The sequence below is a fragment of the Aotus nancymaae genome, unplaced genomic scaffold (assembly GCF_030222135.1).
Source record: "Aotus nancymaae isolate 86718 unplaced genomic scaffold, 86718_ANA_hifiasm-v0.15.2.pri h1tg000046l, whole genome shotgun sequence".
NCBI lineage: Eukaryota > Metazoa > Chordata > Mammalia > Primates > Aotidae > Aotus > Aotus nancymaae.
The window spans coordinates 21,780,310-21,805,605 of NW_026988460.1; the positions used below are offsets into that span (position 1 = coordinate 21,780,310).

At 55.4% G+C, this 25,296-nt stretch overlaps 1 protein-coding gene across 14 annotated transcripts in view; it reads left to right on the top strand.

Annotated features, from left to right (window-relative positions):
• Positions 1–25,296, top strand: part of ATP2B2 (ATPase plasma membrane Ca2+ transporting 2) — a 392,052-nt gene that overhangs the window by 354,288 nt on the left and 12,468 nt on the right. For all 14 annotated transcript variants that reach the window (XM_012471790.3, XM_012471770.3, XM_012471772.3 and 11 more), the window contains 10 exons: positions 2,482–2,723; positions 3,673–3,907; positions 11,511–11,690; positions 11,887–11,974; positions 15,896–16,002; positions 16,465–16,656; positions 19,039–19,252; positions 21,229–21,440; positions 21,586–21,693; positions 23,514–23,696. In XM_012471790.3, the coding sequence (XP_012327213.1) occupies positions 2,482–2,723; positions 3,673–3,907; positions 11,511–11,690; positions 11,887–11,974; positions 15,896–16,002; positions 16,465–16,656; positions 19,039–19,252; positions 21,229–21,440; positions 21,586–21,693; positions 23,514–23,696 (1,761 nt within the window). The remainder of the gene's footprint in view (positions 1–2,481; positions 2,724–3,672; positions 3,908–11,510; positions 11,691–11,886; positions 11,975–15,895; positions 16,003–16,464; positions 16,657–19,038; positions 19,253–21,228; positions 21,441–21,585; positions 21,694–23,513; positions 23,697–25,296) is intronic.

Sequence of the window (25,296 nt, forward strand, 5' to 3'; positions counted from 1 at the left end):
GGTGTCTTCTTGAGTTCACCTTCTTCCTGTGTGGGCTGCTCTTTTGGGTGATATCAGAGAGACTGACGACAAGGATGCAGAGAGCTCCTTGTGAGAGGTTCATCTGGTACTTTAGGGGGACACAGGCGTGTTCATAGCTATTTCTTCTTCAGAATCTCTTTATAGAGTTTGAGTTTATCTCTGATGTCTTTCACCACCCCTAAAGCCACCTCCACCTGCGTCACCCATATGAATTTTCTTTAAGTGGCATGAGTGGGTGTGTGCACTGGGGTGTGGGGGCTGCACATGGGAGGTGCCTACAAAATCTGCACTTCCACAGCCTCCTGTGGATCCCACATCAGTGCCCGTATGGAGGCGTCTCATCTTTACCATTAACCATTAGCCTTTGTCTTCCCCACCACTCTGGTCTGCATTGAGCCATCTAGCGAATGGTTAATAAGCGCCTGCTGTGTGCCGGGCTTCCCACCGACCCTGAGAACCCAGAGAGGAATAGAATGCAGGGGAAGACAACAGACACACGAGGCAGTTTTCAAAAACAAGGAGATATTTGAGCTGGTCCTTAAAAGATAAGAGGGAGTTTGCCTGGCAGGGAAGGGAGAGGGACCCACCGGGAGGAGCAGCAGAGGCAAAGGCACAGAGGCACGAAACAGCCCGTGTTTGGGCCGCCGTGTGAGGGAGTGACAGGTGCTGGGGAGAGGCAGGTGGTGTTCTGGGACTCTCCAGGGCAGGAGCTAATGGTGCTACACAGCCCTGCGGTGGGCACAGGGCCAACATGAAGTAGGTGCCAAAGAGTATGTGTCTAATGTGTGAGGGGGAGAAGGAAATGAGGGAGGGACTCAGGGAAGGGATAAGTCGTTGCGGTGTGTTCATATCATGGCATCTGTAGAGCAGTTAAAGAGGAGCGCACTAGGCCATAAAGATGAACGAATCTCAAAAACAGAATGGTACAGCCGGGCACAGTTATGGTCTGGTGCAACAGTTCACACCTGTAATCCCAGTACTTTGGGAGGCCAAGGCAGGCGGATTAGTTGAGGTCAGGGATTTGAGACCCGCCTGGCCAATGTGGTAAAACCCCATCTCTACTAAAAATACAAAAATTAGCCAAGCGTGATGGCACATACTTGTAATTCCAAACTCGGGAGGCCAAGGTGGGAGAATCGCTTGAACCCGGGACGTAGAGGTTGCAGTGAGCCAAGATCACACCACTGCACTCCAGCCTGGGCAACAGAGTGAAACTCCACCTCAAAATAAAAAAGACACACGCGCAATGTTACGTGAGAAAAGCAGGTTACAGAAAAGTGTGTACAGTTTCCTGACAGGAAGCGTGCCACGTGTGGAACAGCACTACACAGCCACACAGACTCTCATTAGGTTAAACGCATGAACTTGCCCATATTTGACCATTTTTGACATTCAAAAATAGCAGTTTTCATTGGTTCAACCTGATTGAAATCACAAGGGACAGTCTGTCCATCCCATGGAATACCACTCAGCAATGAAAAGGAACAGATTATCAGCACATGCAGCAGCTTGCCCGGATCTCAAGGGATTCTGCTGAGCAAAGCAGCCAAGCTCCGAAAGTTACAGACTGTATGATTCCATTTATATAACAGGCTGGAAATGACAAAAGTGTGAAAACGGGGAAGAGATGAGCGGTTGCCACGGCCAGAGAGTGGGAAGAGAGAGAGGTGACCATCACTTTAAAAACGGCAGTACAAGGACCCTTGTGATGAACTGTCCCGAATCTTGGCAGTGGTGGTGGCCACATTAACCCACATGTGGTGCCATTGCATAGGAAATACACATGCGCACACATGCACGCACACACACACACAAGCGCATGTAAAGCCGGTGAAATCTCAACAAGGTCAGCTTCCTTGTGTCAGCATCCCCATCGCAGCTGTGGTACTTGTATTAATACTAAGGTGATAACATTGGGGGAAACTGGATGAAGGGTGTACAGCATCTCTGTGTATTGTCTCTTATTGCATGCAAATTACAATTATCTCAAAATTAACAGTTAAATGCACACGCAGTAATGATTAATGCCAAATTTAAGACAGGTTGTTTCTGGGACAAGGTATGAATTACGCATATGGGGAGAGGTTTGCAGAGGGGATTCAACTTTATCTGTAATGTTCTACTTCTTAGAAAAACCTGAGGCAGGTATGGCATACTGTTAAGATGCTACAAAGCTGGATGGTAGGCACATAACTGTTACAACATTCTCTTTTTTATGTTTGAAATAATGCATAATTTTTTAAAAAGCTAATCTTGCTTCACTCCTTTCATCTGGAGCCAGGACTGGACCTGGGACGCAGAGCCCTGAGGGTGCAGGGGATGGGCCAAGGACTCCCTCAGGGTTCAGCCCGCAGCCCAGAGACCACCTGGTGGCAACCCAGAGCCTCGGTGGCAGCCGGGGCAGGAGCTCCCCTGCCACAGGCTCCACCAGGTCCCAGCCGCTCATGCCTCTCTCCACAGCCCCCAGAGAAGGAGGGCGCCCTGCCTCGGCAGGTGGGCAACAAGACAGAATGTGGCCTGCTGGGCTTCGTGCTGGACCTGAAGCAGGACTACGAGCCCGTGCGCAGCCAGATGCCAGAGGAGAAGCTGTACAAAGTGTACACCTTCAACTCCGTGCGCAAGTCCATGAGCACCGTCATCAAGCTGCCCGACGAGAGCTTCCGCATGTACAGCAAGGGGGCTTCTGAGATCGTGCTCAAGAAGTAAGCACTGGCAGGGCGCTGGGCTGAGAGCTGTGCCCTGGTGCAGGGCACTGGGGATGTCAGGGTCATACAGCATGGCCACCATCCAGGCCAGGCCCAACAGCCTGCCCGGCTGGAGTGGCCATCTAGCACCCAGAGCCACAGAGGGCCTTGCCCAAGGTCATCCAGCAAGACTCACCTTCACTTCCACACCCCTCGCCCACTGTGTTTTCCATTATATCCTCTTGAAAATTTCTATAGCCAGAGTCCTCCCCCTCCTCCTCCCTAAGCCACTGGTTCATCAGGAAGTTCTACTGATTATCACACTTAGATCTCTCTTATTTCGCTTCCTTTAGCATAGAGTTGGTTGATGGTAGCTATTTTCATTATTAGCCACACTCCTCTGACTCCAGAAAAGTGCTGGAAATAAGCTTAGTGAACTAAACAAATCCCTTCTCCTCTCTGGCCTCAGTTTCCCCACTTGTACGCTGAGGGGATTGATGTAGCCCCCAGTGGTTCTTAACCCTAGCTACACATTAGAATCACTCCGAGGAGTGTTTAAAAAAAAAAAAATTGATTCACCCAAGACAAATTGAACTGGAACCTCTGGGGCAAGGCTCACACATGGATATGTATTAAAGCCTCCCCCAAGCAATTCTAATGTGCAGGCAGTGTCAAGAACTGCTAGCCTGGGTTTTAAGTGCTTTGTAAACCATTTCAGCTGTGGGAATGTTATTTCAGATGAATCTTGTGAACATATAACACATCAAAGTGGGGCTGCACTTGCTGAGTGGCCTGGGCAGAAATTGCAGGAAGGATGCCTGATTTCACCCTGCCTGGGGGATGGACTGGATGGGCACTGGATGACCAGCCGCAGCCAGCTGGGCATCACTAGGGTGGGGAGGTGGACTTCAAGCCGTTCAGAAGGAGCATTCCCTGGGCTCCCCATCTCCCTTCCATCTTCCCCCAGGTGCTGCAAAATCCTCAACGGGGCAGGAGAACCCCGTGTTTTCCGGCCCCGCGACCGGGACGAGATGGTAAAGAAGGTGATTGAGCCCATGGCTTGCGACGGGCTCCGCACTATCTGCGTGGCCTACCGCGACTTCCCCAGCAGCCCCGAGCCGGACTGGGACAACGAGAATGACATCCTCAACGACCTCACCTGCATCTGTGTGGTGGGCATCGAGGACCCCGTGCGGCCAGAGGTAGGCCCCGGGGCCAGCCAGTTCAGGGGAAGGAGGCCAGCCACCTGGGTGACCTGCAATAAGTCACTTCACCTCTCTGAGTCTCAGTTTCCACACAGTGCCCATGGGGATCTCCTTCCCCGATCCTCATGAGAGGATCGCCCATGAGGAACGGTGTAGACCACACATGGCATGGGTCAGCCCAGAAGGACACAGAACCCGCAGGCTACCGGCAGGCATTGCTCTGTCATGGGGGCAGTCCTCAAGCTGTCCACCCAGCCACCATGAGCTCTTCCCTCTGGTCCCCCAAAGGACAGGTGTAGGGACTGCCCTGCCTTAGAAACCTCTTGCCCTGCAGGAGCCAGGATCTCTTGTAACAAATCTACAAGCCTGGATTCCAGGGTCCCTGCAAAGGACACACCCAATAGCAAAAGTCATTGCTCTCAGGAGAACCTGAAGTGTGGTGTCCCTGTCGGTATGTATAGTTCTCCCAGTGCAGATGCAGTTTACCAGTCAGTTTGCCCTAACAAGCTGGCCTAGGAACACAGCTGAGTCTACCTTTATCAGGTTTCCAGGAGAACAGAGCTAGAAAGTTAACTGAAGGTCACATCCTCAAGCAGAAGGGAAGGGGGCTGACAGCACCCATTTCACAAGGATCAAGCGAGGTGATGCCTATCAGTACACCTAGTGGGGTGCTCAGCACACAGTAGGTCTTCAGTCTCCTTTAGCTGAATCTGCACCTGGGTGGGAAAAGCCAAGAGCTCAGTGCTGGAGCTTCCAGGGTCAGGGGAGGATGGGATATGTGTGGTCTGTGGGGCTGCCCAGGCTGAAGAGAGGCTATGAGGAGCAGAGGAAGCCATCCTGAATCTCCAGAACACTGCATGGGTGGGCAGAGTGAGTCAGCTCACACTGCCAGGCCCCAGGGGAGCACCCAGGGCATGAGGCAGCGTGCAGGAGGAGCCAGCTTCCGCTTCCTCCCAGGACTCACTCAGCTGCTGGGTCCAGACCGGATGCCCTGGCCAGGCCTGGCTGGGTCCGGATTGGCCTCGGCTGTAAGATTTGGTGCTGATGCTTTGCGGGCCCACCTCCACTCCTTGGTGGACCTACCCTGACACTGTTCTCTGGGGGTCTCTGGCCATTCATTACTCCTCTCTGAACCTCAGCGTCCCTTTCTTTAAGGTAAAAGGGATAGACAAGATGCCCTCCAAGTTGCTGGCCCTGATGTTGTAAAATTCCACATTCCAAAGAAAAATGAAACCAGGTTACAGGCATGGACTGACATTTTAGGCAGCAGGGAGCAGGGTCAAAGTGTGAGCTCAGACATCAGACAGATCTGTGATCCTGAGTGACCGCATACCTGACTGTGTGACGTTGGACCAGTTACATAACTTCTCTGAGCCTCATCTACATACTGAGGATAATAATAGTATCACAAACACCCCCTCTGGGATATTATGAAGGCTCAGATTATGCATCTAAAGCAACAAGCAGAGCATCTGGCACCAGATAAGTGGCCCACATATGTAGGTCTCCTTCCTTCATCCCCTCTCCAGTGGATTTTGTTACCCTAGATCCAGGGACATGTAACAGCCCTCGACATACAGCCCAGCCTACCAAAGGTGTCCCATGAGCGTTTGTGGAATGAATGAATGAGAATGAATGGGACTGGAACCCCAATCTTCCATACATGTCTAATGCTCCTATCCCTCTCTCTCTCTCTCTGTCTCTTTCTTGCTCTCTCTCTCTCTCTCTCTCTCTCACACACACACACACACACACCCTCCTGTGGGGGTGTCATTGTGGCCTCTGCACTCCTATCAAGATCCTAAAACAGCAAAGACAATTAGTGCCCCTGGAGCTTGGCAGTGAAGCCCACACGTGCTTTCCTGCAAACCTCTCTCTCCATGGACAGACAGGCCGTTTATCAGCCTCCCTGTGGACGCCCACTCATTACCAGCTGCTAATGGGTTCAGGCCTCGCTGTGATGTGTTATCTCCTTACTGAAAACTCTTCATCCTTGTGCAGCACTCGAGGCTGGCCTGCCCACACCCTGTGGCTCCCCTGTCCTTCCCAACCCCACAGCCTCCCCCCGACCCCTCCAGAGCTCCTGGCTCACCACCCTGCCTTGGAAGCATCCCTTAGGTGAATGCAAGACAGCAGCAGACACAAACTGTTACTTGACCACGACCCACAATAAGAAATGTGTTTTGTGTCATGACTCAGTGAACACACACACTTAACCAAACAAGAGTTTCACAAAATAATAGGATGCACTTAACTGTTGTCTCTTCTTCTGTTTCTTTATTTCTTTTTTAAAATGTTGGTCACCACCCACTAAAATTTCACATCAGTAACAGGGCATGACGAGGTTTGAGTGGCTGATCTAGTCCAAACACCTTCCCCGACAAACCCCAATTTGCAGAAGAAAACACTGAGGCAAAGGGGGGCAGTGATGTGCCCGGAGTGACTGGTGAACCCAGATCAGAACAGGTTTTCTGCCTCCCTGCCTCAGGGCCTTTGCCTGGTTTCCAAAAAAAAAAAAAAAAAAGACAAGTAGTTCTAAGTCAAGAGGGTAAGCGGATGAGGACAAGGACGAGAGCGAGAATTCCCAGGGCCTGAGGGGGCAGAGCTGGGTCGCTGGCATTTTCTCTTGACAGCATGGTCATCCAGAGAAGTTGGCTGCAGGCACAGACCCTGGGAAAGGGGGGCCTGGAACCAACCTCCAACCCCCAACTTGGCCGCTAACAAGCCACTTCCCTCCGTGAGCCTCAGTGTTCTCATCTGTGAAATGGGAGGTCAGCCCAGGTGCCCCTTGGGTCCCTCCCAAGCTCTGACATCCCCAGAGAGAGAGCTAGTTGACTGGAAGACTTAACCTCACATCTTCCTCCACGTCCTTCAGTCAGGGCGTCTGCGTGGTCCACCCTCTCTCCTGTTGGCTCACCCCTGGGATGTCTACATAGGAGTCATAAACCATTTTACAGCAGACACTTACTCAAGCGATGCAGCAGACTCGAGGGACATGGGTTCTAATTCTGCCCCTGCCACTCCCTCACAGATGGCCTCAGTTTCCCTACCTGAAAACTGAGAGAATCAGACTGTGCAGCTTTCACAGTGAGGGGCACAGCAGGGTTGCAGGTGACACCACTTGCCAGCATAAAAGCTCAGACCTGCTGATTCATCATCTCTGAGTGGGGTGGGAGGGATCAGGACCCAAGGAGGCGTGTGGATAAGGTTTTGTTTATTTGTCTGTTTTTTAGGTAGGTCATTCCTGCCCTCTCTAGCTCCCTGGTTCCCACCTCAGAGGCAGCCACTATCCTCATTTTGGGGGGCGACCTTCAGGGAACATGTGTGCCTATAGTGGCTGTGTTTTTTGTCAAGTTCTCCTGGGCTCTGTCCTCCTGGACTCAACCCTTTATACAGAATTCTTTGTTACCCTCCATAAATGTCATACGTGAACTTCCTGCCCGGTGCCTCCAGCCCAGGAGGCTCAGCCAGAGGGTAAACCTCAGCCCGGACCATCTCTAGGGTCCTACAGACACACTAAGATTCATTTTGCAACTGCAAGAAAACAATCTCTACCTCCCTTGCTCTCCCTGACTGTCAAGGGGTTGAATCTCCACATTGCCTCCCTCCCAGGAGAAGACCAAAGGCTAGAGCAGATCAAACACCCCACTGTCGGCCCTTACAGCGGGCACATTTTCCAAGGCCAATTGAAGCCAGTGCCGATAAAGCCATCAGGAGAGCAGCGGTCTGGGATTTGCCGGGTTATCTGGGGGTGTTTGAAGCCCTCGGAGTCACCGACAACGGCTGTCACCAGAAACAACAGATGTTTAAAAGCCTTTATTTAATGAAAACAGGAAGCGCCCATTTCCTGGCTGCTTTTCCTCAGTGAGAAATATCTGGGATAATTTTAGCGAAAGAAGTCATTTTTTCCCAAACGTATTTATTTATTTTTTATTTCACAGCAATTTTATTTCAACCAGATCGATGCCTCTAGGGGTTGAGTCTTAATCATCTCCGGATCCTCAGTGTCCAGAGCAGTTAGATGCTCCAGAGCTGTTTGACCAATTAGTGAATGAGTGAGCCACAAAATTAAGTCCTGAGAGCAGCTTAAGGAAACATTCCATTGGGTTGCAAGAATCAGGAATGGCTTCATGAATAGAGAGCATTTCACTTATGAGATGGGAAGACTTGACATATAGAGGCTAAGGGAGGGAGGGCATTCTAGGCCTCAGAGGGGACAGCACAGGCAGGGCAAGAAGGTGGGAAGGGATGCGGAGGGGCTGCGGCCTCGAGAATGCGCTGTTGCATTTATGAGAGGAAGGGAGCTTGGAAAAGGCGTGCATGTGCCCGTCCTGTGCTTGGGCTGTTTGTGCCCTGTCACAGAGTTCCCCCAGCCTTGCTGAAGTGTACCTATTTTATAGATGAGGAAACTGGGCTCATGTGAGACCTTAGAGCACAGCCCAGCCCAGCCTTGTGGTCCCCAAGCCCTCTCCCCACTGCACAGAGGAAAGTATATGGTCCGCAGAAATTAGCCTCCTTTTTCTCATGAAGCTTGCTTAGAGAGGCTCAGACGATGGCTGATTTTGGCTCCAGGAGAAGTCTTGAAAGCGAGTCTTTCTAAAATGCAGCCCCGATCACCTCATTCCTGGCTCAGAACTTCCCACAGTTCCCAGTGCCTGAAGGAGCAGATCCCTGGTCCAGCACCTTCTGCCCCTCTCCAACTTCATGGCCTCCAGTCCCTACCCCACATCCTCCCTCAGCCTCAGCCCCTCCAGATCACCTGCAGCATGGCCCTCAGGCCCATTCACACCTCAAGCCTTCTCCGCCAGTGCAGAGTGGACAGTTCTCTGTGACCAGGGCTAATCTGTGTTCATCTGTGTAGCCTGAGCCCCCTGGCACAATACCAGGAACCAGAGCCTCAGTTGGCAGCGCAAACATTGCCTCCTCCAGGAAGCCCTCCTTTATTTCTCCTCCCCACCCACTTTCTTCTAAAGTAACAGTGCTCTCTGTGCTCACTTCAGTAGCACATATGCTCAGTAGCACAAAACCCCCTTCTGTGTTCCCAGAGCCTTTTGTACAGGCCTGTGCCAAAGACCCTGCCTCCAAACAGAGTACAGGTCTGATTCAGGGTAATGCTCTGTTATCTGAAAAAAATAAAGGTTATGTAAAAGAATCAGCTAGACTTGTTCCACAGTGGAGCAGTGAGCATTAGAGGGAGGGAGTGCCCTGTAATCAGGGCTGTGCAAGCAGAGGCTGACCGGCCCATCTGTTGAGGACACCTGGGAACAGATCTGGGCAATGAGCAGAGGGTCAGAGTCAATGACCCAAAGTCCTTTCCAAGTCCAAGACCTCCAGCGTCTTTGAAACCAACAGCCTGAATTCCTCCTTTTAGGGACAGGAGCCAGATAAGGTATATGTTCCCAGGAAACAGCACCTCTTTCTGTTCTTAGGGGCAGGAGACAGCAGTGGGCCACAGCCCAGGTTACAGCCACCATGAGTATATTAGTAAGTTATGTAAACAGGATCTTGGACACTCCACATCCCCACTCCCTCCAGCTCTGTAAAAATGAGGTCACGTTTGCTTATGTGATTAGCTGCTGTGGCTCGAGGCGGAGGCCTGGCTCACGTGGCCCGCAAACCCTGAGTGGGCACTGGAAGGCTTCTCCCCAGGCCCTGGAAATAAGCCCCAGAGGAGGCTGGTGGTCAGCTGGCCCTGTTCTAACCCTTCAACAACAGGGAGATCACTACCTGTCACCACAGAGCCGGTCTCTTAGACAACTCCAGTAGCTAGAGAGGCCTCCTTACAGGGACCCTGCCCCTCTCCGACATCCATTCCTCATGCCACAAGACAGCCACGCTCAGAAGTACGGGTTTCCTCTTGAAGGCGTGAGGGTGGAGCCCCTGAAAGAGAGCAGCCCTACAGGCTGACACTCAGGCAGGTCACTGGTGGCCGGGGTAGGGGAAGAGAGGCTAGGCCAGAGGCATGGTGACCAGAGGCAGGCTGGGCAGTGACCCAGCATGAGACAACGGTGGTGGGGGCTGAAGGAGTGGAGGCTGCTGTGGATGGAGTGGACACAGGCCAGATATTCGAGGCCAATCCTTGTTCTTCCCATTGCTGAGGGCAGAAAGGCAGCCCCGGGCAGGCGCTGTGCCAATCAAGCTTGGCCCCACCTTCTCACTCTGTACTAGCTTTCTAGGGCTGCTGTAACAAAGTCACACAAACTGAGTGGCTCAAACAACAGCAGTTCGTTGTCTCACAGTCCTGGAGGCTGGACATCTGTCCGAGACCAAGGTGTCAGCAGGCCTGGTTCTTTCTAATGGCGGTAGGGAGGCGCTGTCCCTGCCTCTCTCCCAGCTTCCAGTGGCTTACTGGCCGTCTTTGGCTCCCTTGGAGTGTAGAAGCAGCACCCGGATTTCTGCCTGGCATCTCCTTTGCATATCTTTGTGTCCAGATTTCCTCTTTATAAGGACACCAGTCCTGTTGGATTAGGGCTTACCCTGATGAGCTCATTTTAACTGGATTACCTCTACAATGACCCTATCTCCAAGCAAGGTCACATTCACAGGTACTGGGGCTTAGGGCTCCAGTCTGTGTTTTGGGAGGAATACAACTCAATCCATAGTTTTCCAACTCCCTTAGCCGTGGCTTGGTGGGTGGATGCTGGAATTCGCTCCTGGTCACTGTGGGGTGCGCAGGGAGGGAACGTCGGACTGAGCGCTTCCAGGCTGGAGATTCTCATGTGCTGTGGTCTTTCCAAACGACTGGATTTTCTGTCCTTGACATGTTCTCTCGCACTGAAAGATGTTCTGCAGCAAATATTATTTTATTATTTGTCACTGCCCTCAGGTAAGAATCACTCGTTCCCTTGATTTCTGTTGTGTATAAAGGGCTGCCGCAGCTCCAGGCTGATTTCCACAGGGAGCCCTCAGCTCTGCTCAGGGCCAGCTGCTGGGGTGAGGCGGGGCCAGGAAGCCTTGTGGCTTCTGATTGGCTGGCTATGATCTAGCCTGACTGTCCCAGACATCCACCTGTCATTACAGTCAGAGAGGGCAGGACCTATCCTTATTATTGCAGAGAAATGGTGTATTTTCCATGAAGCGTAATCCTTTATAAATATTCTAAACTTGTGTCACATTCTGTAAGTAAAATGCCCCCAAATGCAAATGTCCCCCCCGAGAAACTGAAAATGCACAAATGGATTTGTCAAGTTTGCAGGAACTGTGTATGTGGATGAGGCAAGGACGAGTTCACGTGCTAACCTGGGGCCAGATCTGAGGAGGTGCTCATGGAAGTCTTTCCAAAGTCTTCGCCCAGGTTGAGACAGCCAGTGGTTCTGTCTCAGGATGGACTGTCATGGTCAATAGGTGGTGGCCACTGGGACTCTGTGGTGCAAACCGCATCAGGGTTTAATCAAAGGATGTGTGATCAATTAACAATGCCTGCCACGGGCACAGGAAGGGAGGCTGTGGCCCATGTGCCATGTGCGCCATCAGTATCTCATAGTCATCTAGTCCCCTTTCAGTAGAGCGGCCTGTGAGAAGGGCTCCTCTGGAATCCATGAAGATGGGGGGGCCTGCCTGAGGTGGTGCCCTCCCCCATGGCCCCTGCCCTCCTGCCCAGGTCCCAGAAGCCATCCGCAAGTGCCAGCGGGCAGGCATCACGGTCCGCATGGTCACTGGCGACAATATCAACACGGCTCGGGCCATCGCCATCAAGTGTGGCATCATCCATCCTGGGGAGGACTTTCTGTGCCTCGAGGGCAAGGAGTTCAACAGGAGGATCCGCAACGAGAAGGGGGAGGTGCGTGTCCCAGCGTAGTGTCCTCAGGGGCGCGCGCTTAGATGGAGGCTGGGAGGTAGGGTGCTGCATGATTGTACGGAAGCCAGCCGGTGTGCTGCTGAGAGCCCAGTGACTCTGGGCATGTCCCCTCCCTTCTCCAGGCCTCAGTTTCTCTCCCCGACCCCACCGAACTGCCCCCTTCCCCATCCCTCTCCAGATTGAGCAGGAGCGAATTGACAAGATCTGGCCAAAGCTGCGGGTGCTGGCTCGCTCCTCCCCCACGGACAAGCATACCCTGGTTAAAGGTAAGACTTGGGTGGGTACAGGTGATCCTGAAGCCCAGCAGCAGGCCAGAAGCTGGGCCCTCCTCTCCTGTCACTTGCTGCTGCTTCCTAGGAAGGAAGGGCCCCTCACCCCGGACTCTCCACATCTGGGCACAGCCTTATGTCACCCGCTTTACAGCCCTGGGAGCCTGCAAGGGGTCAGAAGGAGATGGGACAGAGTCTTCTCTCTGGGCCTCCTACCCCCCTAGGAAGCAATGGACCTGGGTATGTGTGGGGTCCCAAGCTCACGACTCAGGGCCGAATGGGACCCACGCACCTGTTCTATGTGGCCGGTGCAGCGCCTCTTTCAATGCTGAATTTGAAGGACTACGCAGATCTTGCCCTCTCACCTTTGGCACAGTCGTTACTGCTGCTCGTCCGACACTCAGCCTACTTTGCTCGTTCTCAATCTGGTCTCAGAGCTTATGAGTTTGAGTCTCTTAGTCTGCCTGGTCCCTGAGGCCCCCAACCAACATGTGTGACCAAGACCCCAGGGATAGGCTCTCCTGGGAGTAGCCACCTGAGAGATGAGACCAAAAGCAAAAGTCTTGCTCCTCCCTCCAGAGGCAGCGTGCACCACTCACTGAGCCTAGGTGGCCAGGTGCTGGGCACTCTTTATTTTTATTTTATTTTATTTGAGACAGGGTCTCCCTCTGTCACCCAGGCTAGAGTGCAGTGGTGCGATAACCGCTCACTGCAGCCTCAAACTCCTAGGCTTAAGCAATCCTCCTGTCTCAGCCTCCCAAGTAGCTAGCACTACAGGTGTATGTCAATGTGCCTGGTTAGTTTTTTAAAATTCTTTATAGAGACAGGTTATCACTATATTGCCCAGGCTGGTCTCGAACTCCTGGCCTCAAGCAATCCTCCCTCCTTGGCCTCCCAAAGTGCTGGGATTACAGGCAGGAGCCACTACGCCCAGCCAACTGTGCATTTTTAGAGTCACACGGTCCTGGCTTTGCCATTGACCTGCTCTGTGGCCTTGGGCAAATCCCACTCTGGGACTCAGTTTCCTCATTTGTAAAATAGCTATGGGAGCAGGTGTCCACCGGAGATCAGCCCTAAAACATCCTGGATTCCTCTTTCAAAGGTGCTGCCCAATGACATTAATGGAAGCAGATCTGGCCTCGGGAGAGAAACCCAGAACCCCAGAGCCACAAGGGAGCAGAAGGCCCCCAACGCATCCCTATTCCTTCACTCGTTCTTTTCATAACCATTTGCTGAGGCCCTGCTAGGTGCCAACCGTGCTCAGGGCAGGCATGGTCCTGCCCACGTGGAATTCCTGGGCCAGGTTGCATGTAGCAGGCATTGAATAAGTGGTCCCTGCATAGAGCAAAAGGCTGCACTGCTGGCAGGGGGGCTCTGGGCCCAACACTGGCCTCTGACTTGGACTAGGGAGGCTTTAGGTCACAGGCCATGGAAGGTGGATGGGCTCCAGGGTTGGTGGGGCTTGTGCTTGGGGCAAGGCAGGGAACTGCTCTGCAAAGGGATAGAGGCAGAAGATCCCTAGGTGCCTTCAAGGACCTGGGCCAGGACCTCAGGGCGGGAGAGGGAAGCTACAGGAGACTGGAGAAGGTGCGGGGCCGGCAGATTCTGCAGGGACCCCCTCCCACGAGCACCTGCCATGGCCTGTACCCTGTCACCAGGCTTGGGAGCATGGGAGGGTTTCGAGGGTAGAAGCGTCACTTTAGGAAACTAACCCTGCAGTGCAGAGCATTTCCTGGCAGCGGAGGGACCAGCAGGATTGTCCCCTCAAGAGTTGTCACCTGCTCTTAGTGGCGACACCTCAAGTGGAGCTGCCAGGTGCGCGTCTAGGAAAGTGTGGGTGGTGGAGGGGTCTGTGCTGGGCGGGGGGTTTGGATGTCATGGAGGGATGAGGAGCAGGAGGGTCTGGGACCCCATCAGTCTGCACCCCATCAGTTGGAGTAGAGAGTTGGACATTGAGCCAGGAGGGAGAGCAGGCCTGAGACAGAGTCCTGGGTGGCACATGTGGGTGGGGAGAGAGGAGCTGCAGAACCCAAGAGCTGCCTGAGTGATGGTGGAGGCTGAGAACCTACCAGAGACCAAGGGGAGGAGGCTAGAGGGGCAGGAGGATGGCCAGGAGGGAGTGGTGCGGGGAAGACAAGGAAGGAGGCCTGTGGAGGAGGAAGGTGTGGCCCACAGTGGGAATAGCTGTTGAGAGGTCTGCGGGGACAGAACAGAAATGTGACCATACGAGGCGGCCACAGGAAGGCCCCTGGTGACTGGAGGCGGGGAGGGGGTCTGGGGAGAGCTTTCCGCCCAGCATTCCACACAGCTCGGGCCATGCAAAGGTCCGTGCTGCCCGGGAGCCACAGGGCAGAAATTTGACCCCTCCCTGCCTTGGAGGAGCCCCCAGGCTGACTGAGGGAACCATGGAGACTCAGGCCTAACGTGCCAAGTGGACAAGCTCAGAGAGGCTGAGTCCAGGACAGGGAACTGCGGGCTCGATGCCAGCTGGGCGGGAGCAGCCCAGGACGATTCCCAGAACACACGGCACTGCAGCTGGGCCTGAAAGAGGGGAGAGCTGCAGGGAGCACGTGGGGGGCATGTGCCCCAAGTCATGGAACTCAGCCCCTCATTCCAGCTGCCGCTGTCTGCTAGGCACAGATCAGAGAGATGCACAAGGACGGAGCAGCACGTAGAGTTACAGGGACCTGATTACGGGCGGGCGGGGGTCCTCAGAGGGTCGGAAAGGCTTCTTGGGAAAAGCAGCATCTGAGCCAAAAATACAGTACAGGTGGGTGACAGGAGTACCTCCAGCGGACGGAGCAGCCTACGCAGAGACGGGGCCAGCGGGGGCCAGCGGAGGCCAGCGGAGGCCAGCTCTGTGGGACTGCAAGCACTGATCGGGGATGGCCAGGGGATGAGAGAAGAGACGAGGTCAGGGTGTGGGTGAGGCCTGGTCACAGAAGACTTCATTAGTGGAGCTGAGAACGTGGATGTTATCCTGAGGCCAAGCAGAATGACGTTCCAAGGGAGGGGACTGGTTCAGATAAGGGTGTTAGATCCTGGAGTTGCTGTGGGGAAACAGGTTGGAGGGGGAGCCCAGAGTCAGTGAGAGGAAACTCAGCGATGCTGGCGGCAGAGGATGGGGACAGAGAGAAAAGGAAGGGTTTCAGTGGGATTTTGGATCCAGAATTGGCAGGTCTTGGTGACACATTTGATGTGCAGAATGAAAGAGAGACGCATGGAAGCTGACACTCGAATTCCTGACCCGCCCACGGACATCCCTGCTTGCGAACCCCATGAATGAGGAGTCCCACAGACTCCACAGGTCCCCACCAATGACCTCCTTCACCCATCCTTTTCCACTGGCCCCAGCTCAGTGACTAGGGCACATGTCATCTATTCATTTTGTTCATTGTTGAACGTTTTATTGAAGATGAATGTCTGGAGAGAGGTCAGGGTCAGAATGGTGGGGCAGAGGTCACTGGCAAATGGCAAAGTCAAGACCTCCACAACAAGCCTGGACACCCCAGGGAGAAGGTGCTGGCTGGTGGTGTCGGGAGGAACAGACGGTGGGGTCCTGCTGAAACGCCGGGAGCCCTGCAGAGGCGGAGTGGGCCCTGAGCACAGTTAGAGGATGCAGTGTTTCTGGTTAGGGTGGGTGCCAGTGTGGCCATGGGTTGCAGAGAGCAAAGAGGGGGCTGGAGAGGTGAGCAGGGCCTGGGCCACGAGGGGCCCCAAGCTGGCACTGGCCCAATAAGGAGCCCAGTGCACGCTGCTGGCAGCTGTAGACCAGCCTGGAGCTGGGAAGAGCCTGGGCAGCTGGGCAGGGACCAGAGAGGAAGCCATGCCCAGTCAGACCCCTCCAAGGTCCATGGCTGGCCGGGGCTGCCGCCTCTCTGAGTGGCCCAGGGCCTGAGCACACTCCCGCTCCCACAGGCATCATTGACAGCACACACACCGAGCAGCGGCAGGTGGTGGCCGTGACAGGGGACGGGACCAACGATGGGCCTGCACTCAAGAAGGCCGACGTGGGCTTCGCCATGGTAGGAGCGGCCCACAGAGGGCCTGGGTGGTGGGGCTGGGGAGATTGGGCTACATGGCTTTGGGCTGGCTGCTTGGGGGCCCCAGTTTACTCGGCCCACCTGCCATCCACCACATGTGCTCACCGTTCTCGAGGCTCAGCCTGGCCCTGAGGTCTTCCTGAAAAGGCATAGGATGCTCCTTGCTCTGGGGGAGCTGTGTTAAGGGGGCAGTTGCAGGTTGAGGAAGAAGGGAACAGAGCCAGAGAAGGGGTCAGGGTGGGGCTTCCTGAGGGAGAAGGAGGCTGGGTCTGTGAGAAGCATGAAGAGCGGGGTGTCCCTGTGCGGTCTGGCTGTGCTGGGTCCACTGGGTGTGTGTACCGGGGAGTTGCATAGCTGAGGATGTGGAGGGGGCGAGGATGGCAATGCTAGAAGTGGTCAACTCCCCTGGCCATCCCACCCAGCCTGCTGTCCCTATCCCTACAGGGCATCGCAGGCACTGACGTGGCCAAGGAGGCCTCAGACATTATCCTCACCGACGACAATTTCAGCAGCATCGTCAAGGCAGTGATGTGGGGCCGCAACGTCTATGACAGCATCTCCAAGTTCTTGCAGTTCCAGCTCACAGTCAACGTGGTGGCCGTGATTGTGGCCTTCACAGGTGCCTGCATCACGCAGGTGGGTCCTCAGGAGGCCATACCAAAGCCCAGGGGAGGCAGAGACCCCCAGAGAGGCTCGGGGCCCTTAGGGTAATCCACATCAGAATAGCCGGGGATGAGGCACCCATCGATGGAGAGTTTGCTGGGGCCACAAGCTACATCGCAGAGCTCAGGTGCAGGCACTGGCCCCAGGGAAGTTGAGGACATGAGGCTCAGAGAGGTGGCATGACTTGTTCAAGGTCGCCCAGCAAATGGGAGCTGTCAGGCTCACAGCCTGGCCCTCACTGCAGGAGGCAGGAGAGGGAATCCTCAAGAGAAGGCAGGGTCCTTGGCCACCAGGAGGGCAGAGGGAGGCAGGGACAAGCCAGGGCCCAAGAGGGATCAGGCAGTGGGGTGAAAACAAAGAGCCAGTGGGGGGCTGGCTCTGGGCTGGAGCGCGGAGTACCTCCGGAGGTGCGGGGTGGGGACAGCCAGAGGGAGTCGGGGTGCTCGCTCACTGGGAGTGTCACAGAGGAGTCTGGCCAGATGCCACACGACGGGGTCTCAAGCAGCCGCACGCACTGAGCCTGGCAGGCAGGCCCAGGATGTCTGCAGACTCACTGCTTCTTCATCGCAGCTCCGCAAGGCGGGAACTGTGAAGATCCCATTTTACAGAGACAGAAACTGAGGCTCAGAGGATGAACTGGCCAGGGACCTGCCATTGATCTTGCAGCCTCCTGTTACCCCGCCTGGCTACCTCCCCACAGGGGCTGACCAGCCCGGCCAGGGAGGCAAGGACAGGTCTCCCTTAGCCCCAGTGGATCCCTGAGGCCCAACCCTCCCAGTAGCCACCTGGGCAGACAAGCCCCTGTCCGCAGGAGCCCCCAGAGGCCCAGAGTGCAGCACTGCCCCAAGAGCTATGTGGCTCTGGAACACTGCTCCCCTCTCTGTTGCTTCCTGAGCTGGGGGAATATAGGTGGCAGCTCCAGCTATCCCAGCTCAGAGCGTCGGAGCCTTGGGAGGGTGGCTGGGGGCTTCCTTTTGCTCAGACGGGCCTTCTTTCCTGGTCTGTGGATGAGATGCTCCCTCTAGTGGCAGCTTGGGGGACACTCCCAAGGCAGCAGCAACCTGGAAACCAGAAGGTCTTGATGCCAGATAGGGAAACTGAGGTTCTGAGATAACTGTCAGCCTGAGGTCTTCGGTTGAGTTCGTGGCAAGCCATGTCCTCAAGGAGGACAGGCACGCTTGACCCCGAGGCATATGGAATCAGAGAAGGCCTGGGGTGGGGAAGCCGGGGCAGGGGGAGCAAGGCTGAGGCAGGGAGGAGGTGGGAGAGAGGGCCAGGAGCAGAGGCTGTGATGAAACCTGGGAGGTGATGAGTGGAAGGGATGCAGGTACATGGGGCCTTGGGACAGTTTGGGCTGTTGAGCTAACAGGCTCTGGGGGCTTCCTGGAGAAGGTGTTCCACAGGCCTCTAAGTGGATGTGGCTAAAGCCACAGGGTGAGGAGAATGGGGCTAAGGCAGGAACACAGAGTTAGGGGGAGGGGAGGACGACAACCAGGAGAGTGAGGTCAGGACTGCGAGTGGGAGGCAGTGGCCTAGTGCCGGGGCGAGGTCAGTAACATGAGGCTGAGAAGAGGTCCTGCAACTCATGACACAGGACGTGCTGGTGACATTGGAGGGTGGCATTCTGGAGGTGTGGAGGGACCAAAGTCTGGCTGCTGTGGACAAGATGTGTGGGGGTGTGAGGAAGGATGGGGACAGCAGACCCAGCTCCACTCAGCCAGAGACGGGTCTGGAAGGGTCCCTCCCAGAACCTGGACAGTGGTGACCTACAAGTGGTGAAGTCCTTGATAAGTTTTAGCTGCTTCTGCTCTTCCTTATTTGTCAACATTTCCTACCTTGAAATGTATTAATTTTTAAGTCATAGATACACACAATAATTTTTTAAGGTAGGGTGGGATGATAAGAGGGGAGGAGAAATTGAGGGGCAAGGGATGGGCATTGTTTGTAGGAGAGCCCGAGGGGGAGGAGGCAGCGGGGGTGGAGGAGGCAGGAGCCCACACCAGAGGCAGTGGAATGGTCTTGGCCTCAGCCAGAAGAGACCCCTCCTCAGGGGCTGGGGGGAAGGGGGAAAGATGGTGAGATGCAGCTGAATTTACCAGAAGGCAGGGAGCTGGTGGCCATTGGGCCTGCGGAGGACTCACTTCCCCTGGTGGGGAAGATGGGGCTGAGGTGGGCAGGTCTGCGTGTTCTCCAGAGAGGGCGTCAGAGAATGGCTCCATGCCTGCTAGGGAGCCAAGGGGCAGGTCAGCCTCCAGCCTCTAGCAGGAGCCTGTGGGCACCACACGATGAGCCCACCCAGCACTTCACAGCGGCAGGTGGGCGCGCACGTGACAGCCTTCTCCTGCCCGTCCCCAGGACTCCCCCCTGAAGGCCGTGCAGATGCTCTGGGTGAACCTCATCATGGACACGTTTGCCTCACTGGCACTGGCCACCGAGCCGCCCACGGAGACCCTGCTGCTGCGGAAGCCGTACGGCCGTAACAAGCCGCTCATCTCCAGGACCATGATGAAGAACATCCTGGGTCACGCTGTCTACCAGCTCGCCCTCATCTTCACCCTGCTCTTTGTTGGTGAGCGCCTCGCCCACCCACACCTCTCCCAGGCGGGGCCACTGCCTTCCGGGTGCACCATGGCTCCCACCAAGCATTCTCGAGTCACAACCCCTCTTGTTTTGCTAGTGGGGAAACTGAGGCCCAGGGAGGCAAGTAAGTTGCCCAAAGTCACACCAGCAATTCATGAACAGGACCTGACCCTGTCCCAGCTCTGGCTGACCCCAAAGCCATCAGTGGCTTTCTCCACTGGTGACAGATCCCAGCACCAAGTACACACTGTGCTGAAGCACTGCCTGGCAGCCCCGGAGGCTCCAGAGGTTGAGGGGGGAGTGACTTGTCCCTTCTCAGACCCATTCCAGTGCCTTATCCGGGCCCCGTGGAAGGGACCCTCAGCGAGGCTTCCTAGGAAGGGCACACATGCCCACACCACCACCGCCGATTCTCACAATGCTTCCACTTGGGCTGCCTGGTTGGGTCTTCCACTCAGTGAGGCAAGCACATTGGCTCCACTCCACCTTACAATCGAGGGCACCAAGGCTCAGAGAGGTGAGGTGACTTGCCCAAGGGCACACAGCCAGACTGAGGAAAAGGCACAGAACCAGGTCTGGCTGGGTCTAAGACTGGCCTGGTTTCCACAGATGCTTCAGAGACGATCCCAGTAAAACCTACCCCCAGGTCACAGATGAAGAAACAGAGGCCCAGAGAGGGGAAGGGTCTGGCCCACAGTCCCACGTGGAGTCGGGGCCAGTGCTCCCCTTACAAGAGCCTCCTAGAGCTGGCCTTTCACTCATCCCCAGAGCCCAGAGTGTGAGGGAGGTGGGGCATGGATCCCATTCCTCAAAAGCCGTCACCTTTTATACGTTTTGAAAGTAGTGTGTTGTCGGGATGCATTTTGCTGTTGTAAAACTTATCATGAAAAGGCTTAGAGGAAGCCACCTATATGCAGAACTAGAAGAGACTCAGAGGAACAGGAGGGATGGGAGAGGAGAGGAGGGCAGGGGTCCCGGTCGGCTTGCTGGCTTGGCCGCTTGAGCAGCGCCTACCCTGGGTGGTCTTGGGACATCACCCAGAAAACTCCACAAGCCTCCTGGCACCACTTTACTCAGCTATGCAAAAAGACACAGGACTTGGCTGGGCGCAGTGGCTCACGCCTGGAATCCTAGCATTTTGGGAGGCTGAGGCGGGCAGATCACTTGAGGTCGGGAGTTCTAGACCAGCCTGGCCAACATGGAGAAACCCCATCTCTACCGTGGTGGTGAGCACCTGTAGTCCCAGCTACTTGGGAGGCTGAGGCAGGAGAATCGCATGAACCCAGGAGGCAGAGGTTGCCGTGAGCCGAGATCGCGCCACTGTACTCCAGCCTGGCAACAGCGAGACTCCATCTCAAAAACAAAACAAAGCAGAAAGGATGCAGGACTGCATCACACACCCCATCAGCGGCGTCTCCACACCCGCCATGTGATAGCTCAGGTGTTAGAATGAAGCCACTAGGAGGTCCAGTGCCAGCCTGGCCCAGAAGCCCTGGGCTCCATATAGTAATTGGCATCTCTAGTAACAGCCCCATGAGCTTGCAGAGGTCTCAGCAAGGGACATGCTTGAGTACAAGCAGCAGCACTCTCGGGGCAGCGCAAAGCCCCCCACAGGTATCCTGTCCTCACAGTCTAGATGAGTTTGCCAGTCTGGGGTCACTTTTTACAAGCCATGTCACCCAGTTACATGGCTGGCCATTCACCTTTATCAGGTTTCCACAGCAAAAGTGGAAGACAGTTCCCCAAGGCCTTTCTCCCCCAGAGAAGAAAGGGTTTTGCCGAACCTTTGCTCCTACTCTCTGACCAGCCAACAGCATGGCCACCTGGCCCCCAGTGTCCAAGCATGCCTTGGTGTCTTGGGGACTCACCTCACTGCTCAGAAGAGGCCCCCACGAAGGGCCGGGCATCTCCCCTCTGATGCCCCCACTGCTGCCTTCAGCCCAGCCCCGCCCTTTGACTTGGCAGGCGAGAAGATGTTCCAGATTGACAGCGGGAGGAATGCGCCCCTGCACTCACCGCCCTCAGAACACTACACCATCATCTTCAACACCTTCGTCATGATGCAGCTCTTCAACGAGATCAACGCCCGCAAGATCCACGGCGAGCGCAATGTCTTTGACGGCATCTTCCGGAATCCCATCTTCTGCACCATCGTGCTGGGCACCTTTGCCATCCAGGTAGTGAGGCCCCCACCCTAACCAGGCCTGGGGTGGGTAGCAAGCAGCCAGAGCCCCTGGGCAGGGCTCTGAGAGCCCAGCCCTCTGTGCTGACCCCTGACAGCCTCTCTCTCTCTCTCTCTCCCTGCTCCCCTCTGACCTCCAGATAGTGATCGTGCAGTTTGGAGGGAAGCCATTCAGCTGCTCTCCACTGCAGCTGGACCAGTGGATGTGGTGCATATTCATTGGGTTAGGAGAGCTCGTTTGGGGTCAGGTAAGTTCCTGGTAGGTCGCAGGACGTGCCTCTTAGCAGGGCAAGGGAGACAGCACTGGATGGAGAAACCAGGACCCCCAGAAACGGGCTGCCAGACCCCAGGCAAGGCCCTCCCTATCTCTGAACATCTGCGCAAGGGGGCTTGTCCCAGGTCCCATACTGGTCCTGTGGGTACCACCACTGCTCTGATGTTTCCTTATATCTATCTACCACTGCTCCTGTTGTTTATGTAATATTTTCTCTCAATCACGTCAGTTTTTTTAACTTAAAATTTGTTTCAAAAGGCAACATCATATTACCAAGACAGCTGGAAAATCAGTATCACTTGTTATAAATGGAAGCTAGCAAAAACATTAATGTAATAAGAATGATGTTATTAAACTCTAGCTAGGAGCCATGGCCTGCCAGGGATTCGAGGCTGAAGTAGCTTGTTAGGAAGGGAGACGACTCAGTGGTCTGCAGGCGCTGGTGGCCAGCTGGTGTCAATCAGGGTCCTTTGGAGCATCCAGAGGGATCACTAGCGGGACACACTCTACCACATTGCAGTGTTACTCAGTGCTGTGCCTGTGGCCATCTGAGAGCTGCCCCTGCTCTGGGGTCCCCTGGGTTAGAGGCTCTTTAGGGGCCCTTCTAGCTTTGACCTCAGAATATTCTTCCGCCAGTTCCTTTTTCTCCGTTTGCCTGAGTTCCAGACCCCATCACAGCTCTGACAGCGTGCAGCTCAAAGGCTCCTGACCCAGGACACAGTGCCTGGGAGGAGGACCCAGAACCAATTCAGGGCCTACAGGGCTTTATTCCCAAGGTGCTAGACATCCAGGCAGTGGGACCCCATGGGTGGAAGACATTGTTCTTGCCTTCAAGCTGTCTGCAGGATAGGGTGAGAAGCTGCAGTGGCAAAAGTTAACTAAAAGATAAATAAGAAAGTTTAGTTTCATCCAAAAGGACTTCCTCTAACCGTTGGAGTTGCTTTGGAGAGTGATTAACCAGGTGTGACTTAGCAACTCCACTCCCTGGGCACCCTGGGGGCCAGGCCATTTTTATCCCACTGGGCTCCACATCCTACAGGAGGCTCCTGGGGGCTGGGCCCAGTGTCTGAGGGAATGGACTCAGAGGACTACGGTTAATGCCAGCGGGCAATGCTGACCTTACACTCCCAGAGAGCTCCTGAGGCTGCATTCAAGCCAGTGCCTGTCAGTCCCTACAGGAGCTGGAAGGGGCCTCTGACATCTGCCACCTCAGCTTCCCTGTAGGGCCTGTGTCTGGGTCAGCCCCACGGACAAGCGCTTTGGGGAAGATTAGGAATGAAGGCATAGCTTCTGCCCATAGTGCCTTCCCAGCCCAGGGTCCAGTGACCTCAGGAGGAATAAGGGACAGAGGAATAAGTGACCCCAGGAGAGCTGAGGGCCAGCCACAGGCTAGGCTCATGCAGGATGAGTTAGACCCTCCACCATGCCCAGTTCCCACCACACCCAGAGCGGCCCCCATTTTACAGCTAGGAAAACCAAAGCTCGGTGAGGCTAAATGACTTGCCCAAGGCCATAGGACCAGGGCTGTCTGGGGTATTCAAAGCCACATTTGTCCAACTCCTAGAGGCCAAGATTGTCCACTGTGTCCCCCAACTCTGAATGAGTGAATTAAAAAGCAAATTATTAAGAAATTGTCAAAGACTGGGCTGAGGAACAGGTGAGGTGGGTGAAGGAGTGGATTGATCATATGCCTGGGCGAGTGGGTAGGAGGAGGGAGGTAGAAGAGCGGGTGTCAGGGAAAGAAGGCCACCGGGAAGACAGCCCTGCCGTCCTGATGGCCAGAGTCCCTTGCAGGTCATCGCCACCATCCCGACCAGCAGGCTCAAGTTCCTCAAGGAGGCAGGCAGGCTCACGCAGAAGGAGGAGATCCCAGAGGAGGAGCTCAACGAGGACGTGGAGGAGATCGACCACGCGGAGCGGGAGCTGCGGCGGGGCCAGATCCTGTGGTTCCGAGGCCTGAATCGGATCCAGACGCAGGTACAGGAGGCTCTTGGGGGCTGGGCCCAGGCCTGGCCAGGGCGGGCCAGGGGATGGAGGTGAGTGTGCTTGTGCTGCTCCCAGGGCCCAGCTCTGGTGCTGAGGGAGGGTGGCTACAGAGGGGTCCCGGCCAGCTCTCACCAGCCACTTGCACACCCACGTTGTACACACTCCTGTGGCTACTAAGGAACAGCATGACCTCCTCAGGGAGGTCCCATTGTGTCCTCTTGGGGCAGCAAGGGGATATGGTAGGGGTCACACCCACCATGGTCTCCAGGGGGGTTTCCCTGAGAGGGTGGGGAAGGGTGGCTCTGAGGGCAGAGGTGAGTGAGGGGACTGTGACTCAGGGCTGGGGACAGCCACCAGGAGGGGCTGTGCAAGGCTGGACAGAAGCTGCAGGCCAGGTCACCCAGGGTCCCCCAGGGCCTGGTGGTCAGCTTGGGGGTCTACCACCTCCACAGGGGCTTCAGTCACTCTCCCGAGCTTTCCCCAGGGTGTGGAGAGGCTGTGGGGAGCAAATGTCAGTCATCCCCAGGTACACACAGACACACATGCACACACCAAGCACACCAGGGGAGCACAGGTGCAGGGCATAGCCAGCTAGAAGCAGGTTTCTTCCCCAGAGCAGAGACAGCATGGCTGCCACGTGGCACATGACACACCTGTGTCCACACCCCTCCCGACACACACACCCCACATGCTCTCACATGGGCCTCTTATATCTGGGCAGGTGTTGTAGCTCACAGGGGCTATGACAGCCCTGCGAGGGGAGGGTCAGAAGGGATTCTGTGGGTCTCTTGCCCAGACCACCCAGGGAGCTGGAGTGGGAGCTCCTCCACGCCCCAGCACACTTGGGAGAAGCGTGGTATGGAGGTACCCACCTGGCCACCGTCCTGCCGGGCATAGCCCAGTACCTCATTTCCATCCAGTGTAACAAATAACTCACCTGGGTCACCTCTCGCCCCTCTGTACCCTGTCCCAAACCTCACCTCATGTGACCTTCACAGCCCTGGGAGGTAGAGGTGACTCCCCCAGTGTAGAGGTTATCGAGGTCTAGGAAGGAGATGGCTGTTTCTACAGAGTCTGGCACAGCTGGGGCAGGGAGTGGAAACAGGTTTCAGCCCCGGAGCTGCCTGACACAGGCCTGGCTTACCTCCCCTGATTAGGACCTTGACAGCCAGCCCTCCCAGCTGACCCCCACCTCCTGGGAGGTCCAGGACAGTGAATATGGCTCTGGTGCTGTCACCGCCCTGGCAGCAAAGCCATGCAGGAATCTGCAAGTTACAGGAGGAAGCAGGGCCTGCAATTTCTTGAGTCTTGCCTGCCTCTTGTGGAACACTAGCGTGGGTCAGGTGCTTTGCCACTCACAGATGACCCTGCCAGGCAGGTGGCATTGACCCTTCTTAAGAACAAGAAACTCAGAGAGGTGACTTGCCCAAGGTCACCTAGCTAGTAAGTGACAGAGCTGGAATTTGGGCCAAGCTCTGTCCACCTCAGGGCCCCCCCACACCCTCTAGCTCCACGCCTGTACCTGAGGGAGGCTGAACACTGCTCTCTTCCCTCCAGACACCATGTTTAATCACTGCCTCCCCCACTGGCC